This window comes from Scleropages formosus, chromosome 9 (genome assembly GCF_900964775.1).
Source record: "Scleropages formosus chromosome 9, fSclFor1.1, whole genome shotgun sequence".
Lineage (NCBI taxonomy): Eukaryota > Metazoa > Chordata > Actinopteri > Osteoglossiformes > Osteoglossidae > Scleropages > Scleropages formosus.
This window is the reverse complement of record NC_041814.1, coordinates 3,561,666-3,576,794: the sequence shown is the minus strand read 5'-3', so window position 1 is coordinate 3,576,794 and position 15,129 is coordinate 3,561,666. Positions and strand designations below refer to the sequence as shown.

The window sequence follows — 15,129 nt, the reverse complement described above, 5'->3', positions numbered from 1 at the left end:
ATAGCTTTTCTAATGCTAACGTAGCCTCATCTTGTGGGGGAATGTATAGCCTACTGTTCTGTTGCTCACATAGATACGCTGCCCTTCTCTGCTCGTCCCGGAATCCCTCGTCCGAGCCGCTTCTGATCTCGTCCATCTTGTTGGTAATATACCTGCGGGTGGCGAGGAACAGGTTTGGAAGTGCTGGTCTGTACAGGTTAGCCTTTAGGCGACCACGTGGCCTGGGCTCGTGTCCCCGCTTCTGTTTCCTCTCCCGCCGCCGATTAAGGTAAATCTAACATTACGACTTAATGGCATTTTAAATACCACTTTCATTAAGTACCTTGCTTAAGGTTAGTGCAGCAGGCAGCGGAAAACATTATTTAGCCAACGGTTTCTTAAATGTGACAGTGTTAAGCTACTTATTAACCAGTTTATACAGCTGAATAACATTTAGTGGTTTTCAAAGATGTTGGTACATGTTATCTTCAGTGAATTTATATGTGACAATTTTCATCTGGAAAAATGTTTATTTGATCCACTCACAATGGTTTGATTTCATGGAACGAATTTAATCTGTGAGGGACAGGTGTACTGGTATTTTAGCAAACAGAATTTACCTTGTCTTGAACCTAGTCAAGTGTGGTAAACTTACTGAAGGTTTGAGATATCTTTAAAAGTGAGGTGCAGTTTATATGGCAATGTTTTTCTTAGCTTAAAAAAAAAAAGTACTTGTAAGGAAGGGAACAGTACTGCGCCGTCTCTCGTTACCCTCTATTTTTAATGCTGTCCATCCGGGTCAAGTCTAACCTGCCCTTAGACCTGTTGTTCACGATAAGTGGACAGCAGGACAGGTGTGTATGAAAGTGGCCATTAATGCCACCTTACTAGCCGAGTCGCAGCGAGGGCAGGTACGGTACGTGTCACTCACGAACAGCGCTTTTGCATTTTTAGGGGGAGGAGTTGGATTCTTAAACTGTTCAGCGTTGCATCATACCAATGGGTGTGTATTCTCTGGAAAAAAACGCAGGACGTGGTGTTATGCGGGTGAGTTGGCTGTTGTGCGCTGGACTGTTAGGGCAGCACATCCAGCTCAAAAATGATTAACCGTATGCACTCCTCAACTTAAGAACACAGTTGGGACTAGATTTCTGCTTACAGCTCTTTTTATGTGTCGATCCAATGTCTGCTTCACCAAGTTGGACAGCTGCATATGGGTAGGACAGCTGGTAGCGTAGTGCTTAGAGCTACTGCCTTTGGATGCACAGGTCAGAGGTTCAATCCCCACCCCTGGCTGTAGTACCCTTGAGCAAGGTACTTACCCTAAATTGCTCTGGTAACATTACCCAGCTGTATAAATGGGTAAATAAGTATAATCTCAACATTGTAAGTTGCTTGGATAAAAGAATCTGCTAAATAAATGTAAGTTGGCATCAGTGGTAAAATTTATTTTTTTAATTGTCAGATTTTTAAAAACTTCAGATCAAAGCTTTAATAAAAGAAAAGCAGCTTATTTGAAATGAATGAGCAGTGCTTGTCAGCTTTTGCACACTTAACTTTATCTACATGATCAGTAAAAGCTGTAGTAATACACATTTCTTAATGCTATAATACAGAAAACAAGCTTAAGGAGAATAACATTTTAAACATTTCTATTACCTTAGAGCCACATTAAAACTAATTTAAAAAGATGTAAAAGGCCTTCCCTTCACAAAATCCTGTTAATTGCTGAGCGTCACCCAATTCATCCTCTCAATGATTCATTGTTCCTTGTATTATTACTGATATAAAAAAAAATACGCATAGAAACGACTTGAATTAACGCACTACTGTACTTCTGTTCCACAATGTGAAGTACGGGTTTCTCTCTGCAACAGACACATTTTAGAAAATGGATCAGTGAAAATATGAAATCAAACCTGATCATGGGAAGGGAATTTGCATCTTCAAAAGATTTGTGCATCTTGAATTTTGCTCACGGAAGGAACCAGTGTTCAAAATAAGCCCTATAAATTTGAACTTTTAAGCTATGGGAGTTACTTTTGGTGGAAAGCAATTGAATGGTAGCTCAAAGGTTAAGAAGACATGCTTAAAAAAATTTTGCATTTTAAGGTTAAAGTCCTTTTTGGTTTAACAGCAAACAATAATGTTGCAAAGAGAGAGATTTCAACTTTGTTCCCTCCGCAACTGTTAGCGGAGCAGCCGAAACTCAAAAGCAATATTCGGTAAGGCCAAAGTATGCCAAATATGGTTTCAGGTTTTTCTAGGTTTATTTGGAACAGCTTGTCTTTGTTGTGTTGCTATGGAGTGGCACAATCGGCACGCAGGATCGTGAGCTTTAGAGACAATGTTTGGCCAGCGGCACACCCACAGCTTGTTTGCTCCAGCCCAACGGTCATTCTGTGGTCCTGACCTTCTTGGCACTCCACTAACACACTGCTGCGGGTACCTTTTGGGCACATCTTAAATACACTTACAGGGTTCTGTGGCTGTAATTTTAGAATTTGACTAACCATGTTTGTGCAGTACAAATTTTACAGTTTGATTAAAGAAAGATGAAGAGTTCATTTTTCCAAGGAAAAAATATGGCGGTCCCTTTCCACTTATTGTATGTATCTCTCAGTTGCAGCAATTATGTTTGCTGAAACTTTGCATAGGACCTTTGGAAAGATGTGTCGCTTCCCTTCTAGAAGAATCTGATTTGAATGCGGAATAAGGAAGTGGAATTTATTTTACTTTAATGAATTTGTTAAACATCATAAGTTTTCTTTTTTTATTTATTTCAGCTTTCCCTTAGGTCAGCTGGCCCCATAGTTGAGTGACTGTTTTTCCAGGTGCAGCACATACACCTTTCATGCGGGTCTTCTAGAAGGAGCTGTGCTCAGCGGACTGCTCCAACCGCGACCAGATGATGGAACAGGGGTATGTGGAGAGCAATGCAGGCCCGCCTCGCTCTGCTACCCGCCGCTCTCGGCCCATCCGGGTGCGAGACGAACCCCTGCAGCTGTTACAGTGCTTGATGTACAGCTTTTTCCTCACCGGTCCTGAGGGCTGCCGGTTTGAGGCCCGGGTGTGTTCTTATCCCCATCAGTAATGCTGCTCATGTCTCACACCTTCTCAAATGCAGCTTCTCATTCATACCGCATGCATATATAATAGATGTACAACAGATGATGGTTGAAAAGGCTCTGAAGGAGGATATCAGTTTAGTAAATAATTAAAAAATTAATGACTAGATGGAAGGGAGAACTTTTTCCACTCCGTGCATGAGATAAAAAAAAACTTATCAGGTTTTTCTGGTATGTTATGTTCTTCTGTGTTGTTTTTTGGCATGGTTTTTAGTCAGCAGTGTAAGACCTCGTGCGTTATCTGCTGTGCATCTAGAGATGGCTGGGGACCTGGGCACTCTGGCTGCCACGTCGCCTTCCAACCAAGGATTCGGCTCATCATGAAAGCTCATTACCTGCATGTTGTTAGGCCTCATGTCATTTAATCCCCATTAAGAATCCATTAGATATAATGGGAGAGCAGTAACATTTAGCTGTGCTCCCTTTTTATAGACTTGGTTGCTTTAATTCTTCAGAGGAGAAAGTTGAGAAACATCCATGAATGTTGTTACACAAAGACATCCAAGGGGGTAACGTTGTATCTGAAGCGCTTCATTTGGGGTTGAGTGCTCATTGTACATCCTCTGTCAGAACATCTCCTGAGGTTTTTTATTTAGATTTATTCATTTAGCTGAAGCTTTTTCTCCAAAGTGACTTAGTGTTAGAATACCTACAATTATTTACATATTAATACAGCTGGGCAATTATGTACTGGAGTTTTTAGGGTAAGTATCTTGCTCAGGGGTGCTACAGCTGGAGGTGGGATTTGATCCTGCAACCTTTGTGTCCACAGGCTACATTACCAGCTGCCCTTTTCATTCACCATGAACCCTTACTGATCAGTCTGGAAGGGTGAAACTCTTGTGAATGATGTTTGAATTGATTGTGAGCAGAATCGTTTTGGGTGACTGCAGAGAAGTTGTTTGGTCTGAATATTGGATGTTTCTTCTGCTGCCACTTGTGTCACAGTGGACCTCACTGTATCCGCATTGGATGACTGCTTTACGTGATTTGAATATAACGTGATGAATAACTGGAGGAATGCAATTTACGTTTACAAATCCATTTTGGATGTTCAATTCCATTGCAAAAACTCAAACCTGCTCTATGTACATTTTGCATTTAGTTTTTTTGATTGAACATGGTTCGCCAAAGTGATAGGGGCATGTCTGAAGTGTTCTTATGACCTCCCCATCTCACTCAGAACTGCTGAATCTTTGTCCACATTTAAAAAGGGTCTTAAAACTTATCTCTTTCAGATTCACTTCACCCATGATCTAAGTTCATGTAATGTGTAAATGTTCACGATCCAGCTCAGATCAATCCTTTCCAGAGCCACTCCTGCAATGTAATGTAAATGTATATACTGTATATATTTAAAAAAAAAAAAAAAACTAGTTAGAATGTAATCAGGAATTGGTGAAATTCTGATGAAGTTTTATGGAGCTACTCATGCGATGTACATTGGTTCATACGGTGGAAAGAAACAAACTGTCCTTATGAATCACACATCTGCATTCATTTGTGTCTCTCTTTCTGCTAATGTAATGAACACATTGTATTTTTATGTCTCTTTGGAGAAAAGCGTCTGCTAAATGCAAATGTAAATGTCAAAGGGCTCTTGGCAACCATTTTTAAAAAAAAAAAAAAAAACCTATAACTCCAGAAGAGATGGGTGTTGTGAACGAACAAAGTGTCAAACTGCACATTTTTTCCTGAGCTTTTGCTTTCATTTGTAATACACTGCTATTGTAATGTTTTCCAGTTCTAATTTACTTGAGTATGCTGTGAGGTTTTAGTAGCTATTTACTGTATTTTATGTGCTCTGCCCCAATGGCTCAGCTGAGAAACTTATTTTTCAAGTTTATTGTCATAGGTACAAGTATGAAATTCTTCTTGAATGCTTCTCCACAGACTATGGACAAGACAGAGACAATACACATACTACACAAACAAAACAATGACAGTGAGTAATGCTAATAGCAATGACAATAAATAACGGTAACAGTAATAACAATAATACCAGTAGACAGCCAGAGAACTTAGAACGTGAGAGTGAGAATGTGAATGCTTAAAGTGACAGTGTAATTTACCAATGTGCTTGGAAGGAGCAGTCCAACTCTAGTTAATAAAGGTGGCACGTTGGTGATTGTTGTACACTCTTACAGCACTGGGGTAAAAGCTGGGCTCAGCTGAGCCACACAGATTGGCATAATGCAGTTTCCTTGGGACACAGTTAACATGTTATACATTTATATGTATAATAAATTTACATGTAGTCATTTATCAGGTGCTTTTCTCCAAAGCAACATACATCTCATAGAAAATAGTACGTGTTCATTACGTTAGCAGGAAGAGACCCTTAGATGCAGACGTGTGATTCTGGACTGCGGTTAGTTTCTTTCTTTCTACCATATGAACCAATGTACATCACACAAGTAGCTGCATAAAACTTTATCTGAATATCCACGATTCCTGATCACATTCTTAATTTTTTTTTAATTAAATATAAACATTTACAATACAGAAATAGCTGTATAAAGGTTTATCTGATTAACAGTTATGATCTCAGATATAGTCCACAGCCATTTACACCTTACATGAACGGAAGAGATCATGGGTGAAGTGACTGTGGAAGAGGTGAGTTTTAAGACCCTTTTTAAATGTAGACAGGGATTCAGCAGTCCTGAGTGAGAGAGGGAGGTCGTTCCACCACAACGGAGCCAGAACCGAGAACCTTCATGTTTTTGCTTTTATAGAACTAACTACTCAGTTATAGAACTGCCTACTTCTTTACATATATGTACATCTGGATATGTGATCAGAGAAGTTCAAGTTGTCTTGTTCAAACATACCGCAGCAGGAGAAGACCTGTTGATGATGTTTGAATGTGGCGAGGTAACCATCACACTGTATGGTTTCTTGGTATGGTCTCTGCTGCTGCTGCTTAGCTTGCAGAATCATGGGCGAGTCACTGCTAATGTGGTGATGGGTAGGTGTGTACCGGGCTGGGGAGGAGACTGGTATCTGGACCGCAAGTTTGACAGCATGAACCACAGCAATATTCAAGCATTTATCCTCTCAACTGCCAAAGCCTCAACTGTGGCTTCCACTGGGGTATAATTCAGGTAAGTGTTTGCACTTCACCTTAATTATTAACTTTTGATACGTGCGTACGGCTCCACCGCAATTCAGTTTCTTTTCTTGGGATTTCCATTGCAGCAATTTACAATCAGCAACTATTTTGCAGCTGCAGAGCCAGTGTTGAGCGTTTGCGGTTGAGTCAACGGAGGGCAGGTGGAGCAGCAGTGTGAAATGTGTGAAGTTTAGCAGGACGTTGACACTACGCTGCTGTGTCAACAGTAGTGTAGACAGGGAAAGCAGACGGTAGACGGAGAGGAGAACACTGGATGCCAAGTCATAATTCACTCCCTTTTTGTTAATAATTCATGTACGCAGCAATACTATTATAGTGAAAAACATTGGGGAAGTTGTATGAATAGTTTTTAGCCACTTCTAAGGTTTTGCACTCAAAGGAATGGAATTATGTCCTATAGTCATACTGTGACGTAGAAATATGCTCACTTGAGAGGCAATATTTTTCTTTTTTAAAACCCCAGTCCCTGTTCTGTCACATTGTTCAGAACTAATGCGGTAAGTTTCACCGTGTGACGTTTGGCAAAATCTGCATTTGCAGAATGAAAAAGAGAAGCATATTTAACAGGATGGCACTCATTCATTTCCAAGTGAAATGACCTAAATATTGAATGAACGGTGGCTTTTGGGAAGAGAGCTATTTATCATTAGTTATGCAGTTGTTTGGCTATCATCCCCCCCCAGTGTTAAACTTATCTCAGGCCCCTGGGGAAATACCTGTATTTACCAGTAATTGAGAAAAATGGCGATTGAATTACAGGTAATGATGGCTAAAAGAGGACGAATGCTAGGCCTCAGTGCTGTTTCTGTTTAAGTGAACATGTCAGGAAAGGTCACACTAAGTTTCTCTCCATGGAAAGTCTGTAGTCTCGCTGGCTCTTCTTTGCAAGGAGTTTTAGCATTGAAACTTGTAACGAAAGCTCCAAAGTGTGACATATCCTCAACTTATAGAATTTCTGGAAAGTGCTGTGTTGACAAAGTCTGCTGAATTTTCACACCGTTATGAAGACGGAAGGATCGGCGTGGCTTCCACCGGCCCTACACAGCGGCGCATGGAGCCACAGCTGTAGCAGTAGGCAGATGATGGGGTGGGTTGTCTCGTGACACGGTCATGCGAAATAAATCAGAAGGAATTTTCTATCTCAGTATTCTGCTCTGGAGCAGTTGGGGAGTTTTTGAAACGGGCTCTTCGGTGGCCAGCAACAGCCAGCGGAGGATCAAGGCGAGGACTCCTCTGATGCCCCCAGCGGCAGCGGTCCAGGCATTAAAGAGCTGCCCTTCAAATGGAGCCCTGCTGCCCACCCCCCTACGCTCTTAACCCGGGGAGGTCTTGTGGTGCCCATTGTGCTGAGCTGGTTGCGCCCCACCTCAAAGGGAATGTTGGCAAAACCGTTTCCCGGCGAGGCGTCCCTGCTGTCAGTGGCCAAGGAGTGTTCAAGCCTTGGAAGCAACATTTAACTGGTGCATGACAGCAGTGCTGTGGAGTTGGACTCGGAAGCAATTATTGAGTTACTGGAGTTGGTAAAAATGTATCGACTCTGACTAAATGTACCGTATATGCCGGTGTATAAGTTTATCTGGAGTATGTCGATCCCCCCCAAAACTAAGCGTAATGTAGGTTTAGGCCTATATTTGCCAGGTAAGTCAACCCTTAAAATAATATGCAACTTTCAGTGCTGTGGAGTCAGAAGCAATTATTGGGTTACTGGAGTTGGAGTCAAAGATTTTGTGTACCGACATGACAGCCACTTGTGAAGAATAGCTGTGCTCAGAGTGATCTTACCTGCGTAACGGGTCGAACATGGAGTTGATGCCCTGGAAAAACTGAACAAGGAACGATAAAAATCGTTCCTGTGAATTGCTTGGTGTCTTTGTGCTCTTACTGATTTATTGTGGGTGGGTATGAATACTTTGAGGCCGTGGTAAATACTCTATCGGAAACACATTTTTTGAGACGGGTAGCGCGAGAGCCTCGCTCCACCTTGGCTGTGGTTTGAATCCGGCTTAGTCTGTGTTCGCACGTTCTCGTTGTTTGTGTGCGTTTTACTCCCACAGTTCTAAGTTGTGCAGCAATGGTAAACTGCTTCTGTACCCTCTCTCACCATAAAAACCTTGTAAGTGGTTAGTTAAGTGCCATCGACTCGGATTTGACTCATGGTGACTTGATGAATTAAAGATTTAAGAAGAAATCGGTTTTGTGCTAGTTTGGCAAGCTCTTCCAGTCTTGTCCCCATTGTTGTCAACATATTGAGTGGTCTCATTGCAGGTCTTCCTCTTCTCCTTGTTGCTTCAGTGTTTCTGGTCATGACTTTCTTCTCTAATAATCGTTCTCTTCTAATCGTATGGCCAAAGTACGATAGGCATAATTTCATTGACTGAGCTTCAAGTGACATGGTCAGCTTTATCTCTTCTGCAGTCGACTTGTTTGTTCTTCCAGCTGTCCATGCAACGCGCAATATATGTAAGTGGTTACCATGAGTCAGATTCAACTCGACAGCACAACAAAGCAGTGAAGCAAAATGTGTCTGGGTTAACAAAGGCTTTGTGTTTTTGTTTGCTTCCTCCCAGCAGTTATAGCCTTTATTGAAAAATGGGGAAGGGGGGGACTCAAAAACTCCTTTTATAATGTTAATACTGCAGTTTTACAATAGAGGCAATGCCTAAATAAAAATGAACACAATCTGAAATGGTGATTGTACAGTCTTGTGTAAATGTGAAAAGAATAAACAATAGCAAAACTGTTTAAATAGTGATGGCATTTGGACTATTCCCCATATAGCTGTCCCAAAGCAGGACTCATTCCCCCCCCCCCACCTCCATGAAATTTAATGATCCAATTTTCAGCATTTGTCTGTTCCACAAACAGCGCCTAGTATAAATATTGCAGTATCCTGTTGGAAGAGGTTAGTGCTGGGCTGTTGACGATCACATTTATACATACAGTAAGTACATTAGTTCTATAACAGATCAAGCAGTATTTGATGGCTGTTGATGCTAGTTTGCACGGGAAGCACTCGACTCGCTTCGTTGAGATGTGAAGCCCTCCCGGTCTGACCCCTTCCAGCATCACACTGGTCCTGTTGCTCTGCCTCGTCCCCAGTGTCTGTTCAAGGCGTTTCTTTGTGCCTTACTGGTGACCCCTAAGCCCCGAGAAGCCATCGCAGGGTTTGCGTCCCATGTTCCAGCATTGCGGCCTGTGAGGCCTGCTTTATAAGAGCATTGCAGCAAGGAAAGGTATTTTTCATTCCCTTGGAGCTCTTTTGAAAGCTCTCCTGCAGCGGTTCGAGAGCTGACTGTAGCTCTGTGTTAGGATTGAGATCACTGCTGGAAGCCCTTTGTCTCTGATATGGCCTAGTTCTGTGCGTACAGATGGTCTCAAGAAGTCAAGTACAAATGTGACTTTCATACAGCAGTCAATGCATCCTGTTATTAAAAATAATGGGTCCTTCAGCGCACACACACAGCCTCCTGAATGGAGGATTAGAAGGCAGGGCTGTGCAGAGTATCAATTTTTTTTTCCCCCTCTGCGGAAATATGTTCGTGGCAGACGTTATCCACGAATTGTTGTGACTTTGAACGGAAACGGATTCGAATTCTTTAATGATGTTCGCATCTGTGGAGAAGGGTCTGTTTGACATAGACAACTTTATATCTTCCGTACCTGACAGTTACACATGAGGCTGATTCATGAGCACCACAAGCCTAGAGCTGCTGTTCGTGTGCTTTTATCAATAATTTAATCTGTGGCCTAGAGCGATTGAGGGGGGGGATATCAAGGAAACATTGATCACCTTAATATTGCAAGAGCAGGATTTCCCTTGGAGTGTAAATTCCAGGAGTCCTTTATAAATGATGGACTTCAGGAGGAGGAATTTGGACATTTGTGTTCATTGGTGGGGGGGAAAAAATTTTACTGCAGATTCGTTTGCATTTGTATGTATTAATTTATCAGACGCTTTTCTCCAAAGCGACGAACATATCATAGAAAATACAATGTGTTTTTTTTAGCAGGAAGGGATGCTTAGATCCAGACGTGTGATTCTGGATTGCGGTTCATTTCTTTCTTTCCACCATATGAACCCATGTTCATCACACGAGTAGCTGCATAAGGGTTTATCCGAGTATCGATAACTCCTAATCATATTCCTAATATTTTTTATAAACATTACACAAGTAACTGCATGAAGATTTATCTATTATTTAGCAGTTATAATCCCAGGGTTATCTAGCATAAACATTTACACATTAACGTGCTCTTGGGAGATCATGGGAGAAGTAAGTCTGGAAGAGGTACGTTTTTAAGACTCTTTGATTTGAGACTTTGGTTTCTCACAGCAGTAGCATTGACATGCATAAAAAAAATGTTAAAAATGGCTTCTTTATGCCATTGTCAGCTGTCATAATTATGGTAGATGTTCAACTTACAGTAGCTTAAATTATATCACAATTGTGTACTTTATTATTGTAATTATTTGGTTTCTGAGAACCGTTGATTGTCGTTTGCTAAATTTTAAATTGATTCTCTTCCTTCACATGTTCAGGCTCGTTGTTGGAATGTTGCGCACTGTTAGATTTTGAAAATACACAAATGTAAGGTGTCCTTCAGTCTCATCTTCAATATCTTTGGAGAAGAACTGGTGTGCTGTTTGTGTGTCCTGGTCCTTTCGCAGGTGATCCCCCGCTCAGCTGTCTTTGCCATCTCGGTGCAGTTAAACCAGTTTGATTTCAGACAATGCGATGTTTAATACTTTTAAGATTCTTCTGCCCTTGACACAGTTCCTCTGATTACTCTTCAGTAATAGGAGTCCTGCAAAATGCTTCTCCTCAAAGCTTTGGTTGTTGTATGTGCCTGCTGAAACACTTTATTTCAGATTAATTATTCAGAACTGAAATTTGGGGGGGGGGGGGGAATCCTGTTTCACTCACATTTGTAGTGCAGTTTTGTATTTGTTTATTCATCAGTTTTAAAAAAGTGTATAAGCTGGGTAATTTTTATTGGAGCAATTCAAAGTAAGTACTTTGACCCAGAACACTTCAGCAGAACGTGGGATTCAAACCTGCATCCCAGCAAGGCAGCAGCTGTATTCGCTACACCACCTGCTGCGCGTTGTACTAGAAAGCTCTGTAATAAAAGTATTCCAACACGCTCAATCAAGGGCTTTTTACATTTATTTATTTAGCTGATGCTTTTCTCCAAAATGACTTACAATGTTGAGGTTTCAATTATTTACCCATTTATGTAGCTGGGTAATTTTACTGGAGCAATTTACGGTAAGAACCTTGCTCAGGGGTACTGCAGCCGGAGGTGGGGATCAAACCTGAAACCTTTGGATCCAAAGGCAGTGATACTAACCACTACGCTACCAGCTGTCCCTTTTTGAAATGTGTGTTATTTGCAGTGCTGTGGAAGTTGAAGGTTGAGTCGAAAATCCCATAGCTCTTGGTTGGACTGGGCCGTGAAGTACAAGGTTGAACTCCAGTGGATCCGGGGGGGGGGACGTGCTCTGTGAATGTTTGTGCATTTTAAGTGGTCTAATTTCAGTCATTTCTAAAGCTGTACAACCTGTGTTCGTGCCCTGGGAATAGATCATTAAAAGGTTCCTGTTGTCCTATGTAGCCTTGGGTGAAAACAGACCAGTGGGGTGTTTCCTAGCTGTACAAATGTGGAAGACTGTCCCACTATTGAAGCCATGCTGTCCTGCTCATCTGTTCATGTGTTCTAGTTAAAATACTAGATGGCCTAGAGTACTTTGGCCCTTTTTTTTTGCCTGGGTGCATTAAAAACTTGCTGAAAGTAAACCTGCTGAAGTACTTTTTGATAATTGTTTCTAATACATGCAATAGATTAGCACATAAGCCTCAATGTATTGTCTTTTTAGAAATACAAGTTGGCATATTTTATGGGTCATGCAGGAAATTTGTGACTAAACAAACTGGAACAGAAGTTCCCGAATAAGATGTTTTCCCAAGGAATGCACGAAACAGTGACACAGGTCATAAATAACCGTAAAGGCTTGAGTTTTATTTTGAGAAAATATAATACTCAATGCACAAGATTTCATCCAAACTGAGGGCAATCATTTTGTGCATTTGTGTCTCACCTGTCCTGAATCTGGGTTCAGATATGTGCTAAATAACTAGTACCTTAAAAAGTATTGTAATGAACTAAATGAACTGAGAAAATTCAAAAAGAATAAATAAATGTTGAACTGCTAAGAGCAAAACCAGACTGCAACTAAAGCAATGTGTGTATACTGTGTTAATTTAATTGCAGTCTCGTTTTTCCTCTGTGTGTGACTACATCATATGTAATGCATGACTACGTTATTGCATACGTTCTGGTGTTTTACCTTGTTGTTGCACATGACATACTGAAACTGGCATTGTGTTTGTGCAGATTATTTTCTCTCTGCTTTTCTAGCTATAACACAGGAGACGCTAAGGTCTTAATGTGTCTTCACATGCCGATGATGTGGAACCTTAACCACGCATGGCATTTTGTCTCCCACCCAGGTACCGGAGAGAGCGGAAAGAGCACCTTCATCAAGCAGATGCGCATCATCCACGGAGCTGGCTACACAGATGAGGACAAGCGTGGTTTCATAAAGTTGGTGTACCAGAACATCTTCACCTCCATGCAGGCCATGATCCGGGCCATGGAGAACCTCAAGATTCTGTACAAGTTTGAGCAGAACAAGGTAAAAGAGATTGTTGAGAAGCAGGTGCTCAGTGTATGGAGCTGATATTCTCCTTCGCTCACAGCCAGCTCTATGTGTTCAGGAGGAAGGCAGCACTTTAACTTGCAAACTACTTCTGCAGTCTTTTGCCGCTGTTCCACGCTGTAACTGGTTTTAAGACGATGTGATGTGATGCATTACTGGAGTACAACTGGAGAAATGTAACGCATGCGAAAACATCACAGCTTACAAAAAGTATGAAAACAGCGCTTGTGATTGTAATCTATTAGCTGTTGACGTGAAGCAGTTGAAAAATGATGGCGAGCACTATTGCACAGCGCAGGTGGTGTTCTGTAGCTATTCTGGGGACCTGAATCGATGGACTATCCAGCAGTGGAAAAGGTTTTAAAGTGTTTCCCATTTGCTGAACAAATGCAAAAGCTATATTTGTGTGGGCTGTTTTAATAACAAAAAAGGTGGCGTAGTGAATTCAGTTTTTTTAAAAAATTTGCCAAAGTTAACATCCCTGTGTTATCTGTGTATTGTGTGTGAAATTCAAAAAGCTTTGCAAGAATTCTCCGATAACAAATGTATATAACATATGTCTCATTAGTTGAATCATGAACCAGGACTCTAGTAAAATTCAAGAAATCATGCATTTGGTACATAACACAATGATAAAACCAATACTTAATGGTATGCAGAAATAACTGTGATTTAAACTAAACCTGAAACGCTACAGGTAACGCATGCATTGCTTAACGACGGGAATACATTCTGAGAAATGCGTTGTTAGGCGATTTTGTCGTTGTGCAAACATAGAGTGTACTTATACACACCTAGATGGTATAGCCTCTGCAGTCAAGAGACACAGTAAACATGAGATTTATGACGCTACTGCCGGCGTAACACAGCCTACTGTTTTACAGTAAAATTTTTTTAATGAGTAGAAAGTGCACCTAAACTAACGATAAAGTACAGTATAGTAAATGCCTAAACCAGTAACATGCGTGTTTATTATCATTATCAAGTGTTATGTACTGTACATAGCTATGTGCTATACTTTTATACGACTGGCAGCACAGTAAGGTCATTTACAGCAGCACGAACACGAGAGTAACATGTTGCACTACGACATCGCTAGTCTACGAATTTTTCAGCTCCAATATAATCTTATGGGATCAGTGACATAGTTGCAGTCAGTTGTTAAGCGAAACGTCCTTAAGCGGTGCATGACTGTAGATGGAGCTCTTCTCAATGTCATTTGTTTATTGAATTGGTGTTTTCTTCTCTTGCCTTGTGGATCAGTCAAATGCGTTGCTTGTGAAAGAAGTGGATGTGGAGAAGGTGATGGCCTTTGACACCATGTACATCAGCGCAATAAAGACGCTGTGGGCAGACCCTGGCATCCAGGAGGCCTACGATCGCAGGCGAGAGTACCAGCTCTCGGATTCCACCAAATAGTAAGTGGACACAAAGGGCTCTACAGCTGATGGGATGCCTACAAATTCACTGCATAATTTCAAAAAAAAAAAAAAAAAAACCTGTTTTCCATATGCCTTCTTGTTTTCTTTGTCATGGCAGTGCCGTCTTTTTGTCTTCATCAGCGAAGAGCTAAAAATTAAATTCATTTCGCAACTTTTCATCCTTTTTGGTAACAGAGGGTAAACACTAACATCATTGTGTAAGAATCACTGTATCCAGTGTGAGAATGAGTGTGCAGCACACAGGAGGAGGTGTTTCACTTTTTGATTCGAAATTGAAAAAATTATGAATTAACTATGTTTAAAAACCATTTTCTGCTAAAAATGTGAAATTTTAAAAATATGCCTCATTTATAGTTTCTTGCAGTCTTATTTTTTGACTTTGAGTTATTTAGTTTTGTGCTGTTCTTGTAAACAAATTGAAACCACGCATAATCCATCAGTGGATTCATCGAACGTGCTGGCTTCGCTCTGAGTTATTGATCAATAATAATTGCTGTTAATATGGATCACTATGTGCTTTTCAACATCAGTAAGGGAGGTTAACATGTTCACTGAGAAAGTCGGCAGGATTTTTCAGGTGCTGCTACTTAAGAATCTTATTACTAATTAAGCGTAGGTGTTAAAATCACTATGAAGTTCTAGGTTCCAGTTCTAGGTTTGGCTACTTGTTAGATTGGAATTATTGTGCTCTTTAGGGCATTCATCATATTTGTAATTGTGAGA

At 40.9% G+C, this 15,129-nt stretch overlaps 1 protein-coding gene across 3 annotated transcripts in view; it reads left to right on the top strand.

The window, feature by feature from the left end:
• LOC108919906 (guanine nucleotide-binding protein subunit alpha-11-like) overlaps positions 1-15,129 on the top strand; it is a 41,390-nt gene that overhangs the window by 8,930 nt on the left and 17,331 nt on the right. For 2 of the 3 annotated variants that reach the window (XM_018728290.2, XM_018728292.2), the window contains exons 2-3: positions 12,756-12,940; positions 14,228-14,382. In XM_018728290.2, coding sequence (XP_018583806.2) covers positions 12,756-12,940; positions 14,228-14,382 — 340 coding nt within the window. Of the gene's footprint in view, positions 1-995; positions 1,027-12,755; positions 12,941-14,227; positions 14,383-15,129 lie in introns of those variants that run through there. The other variant, XM_018728291.2, reaches the window with a different exon arrangement.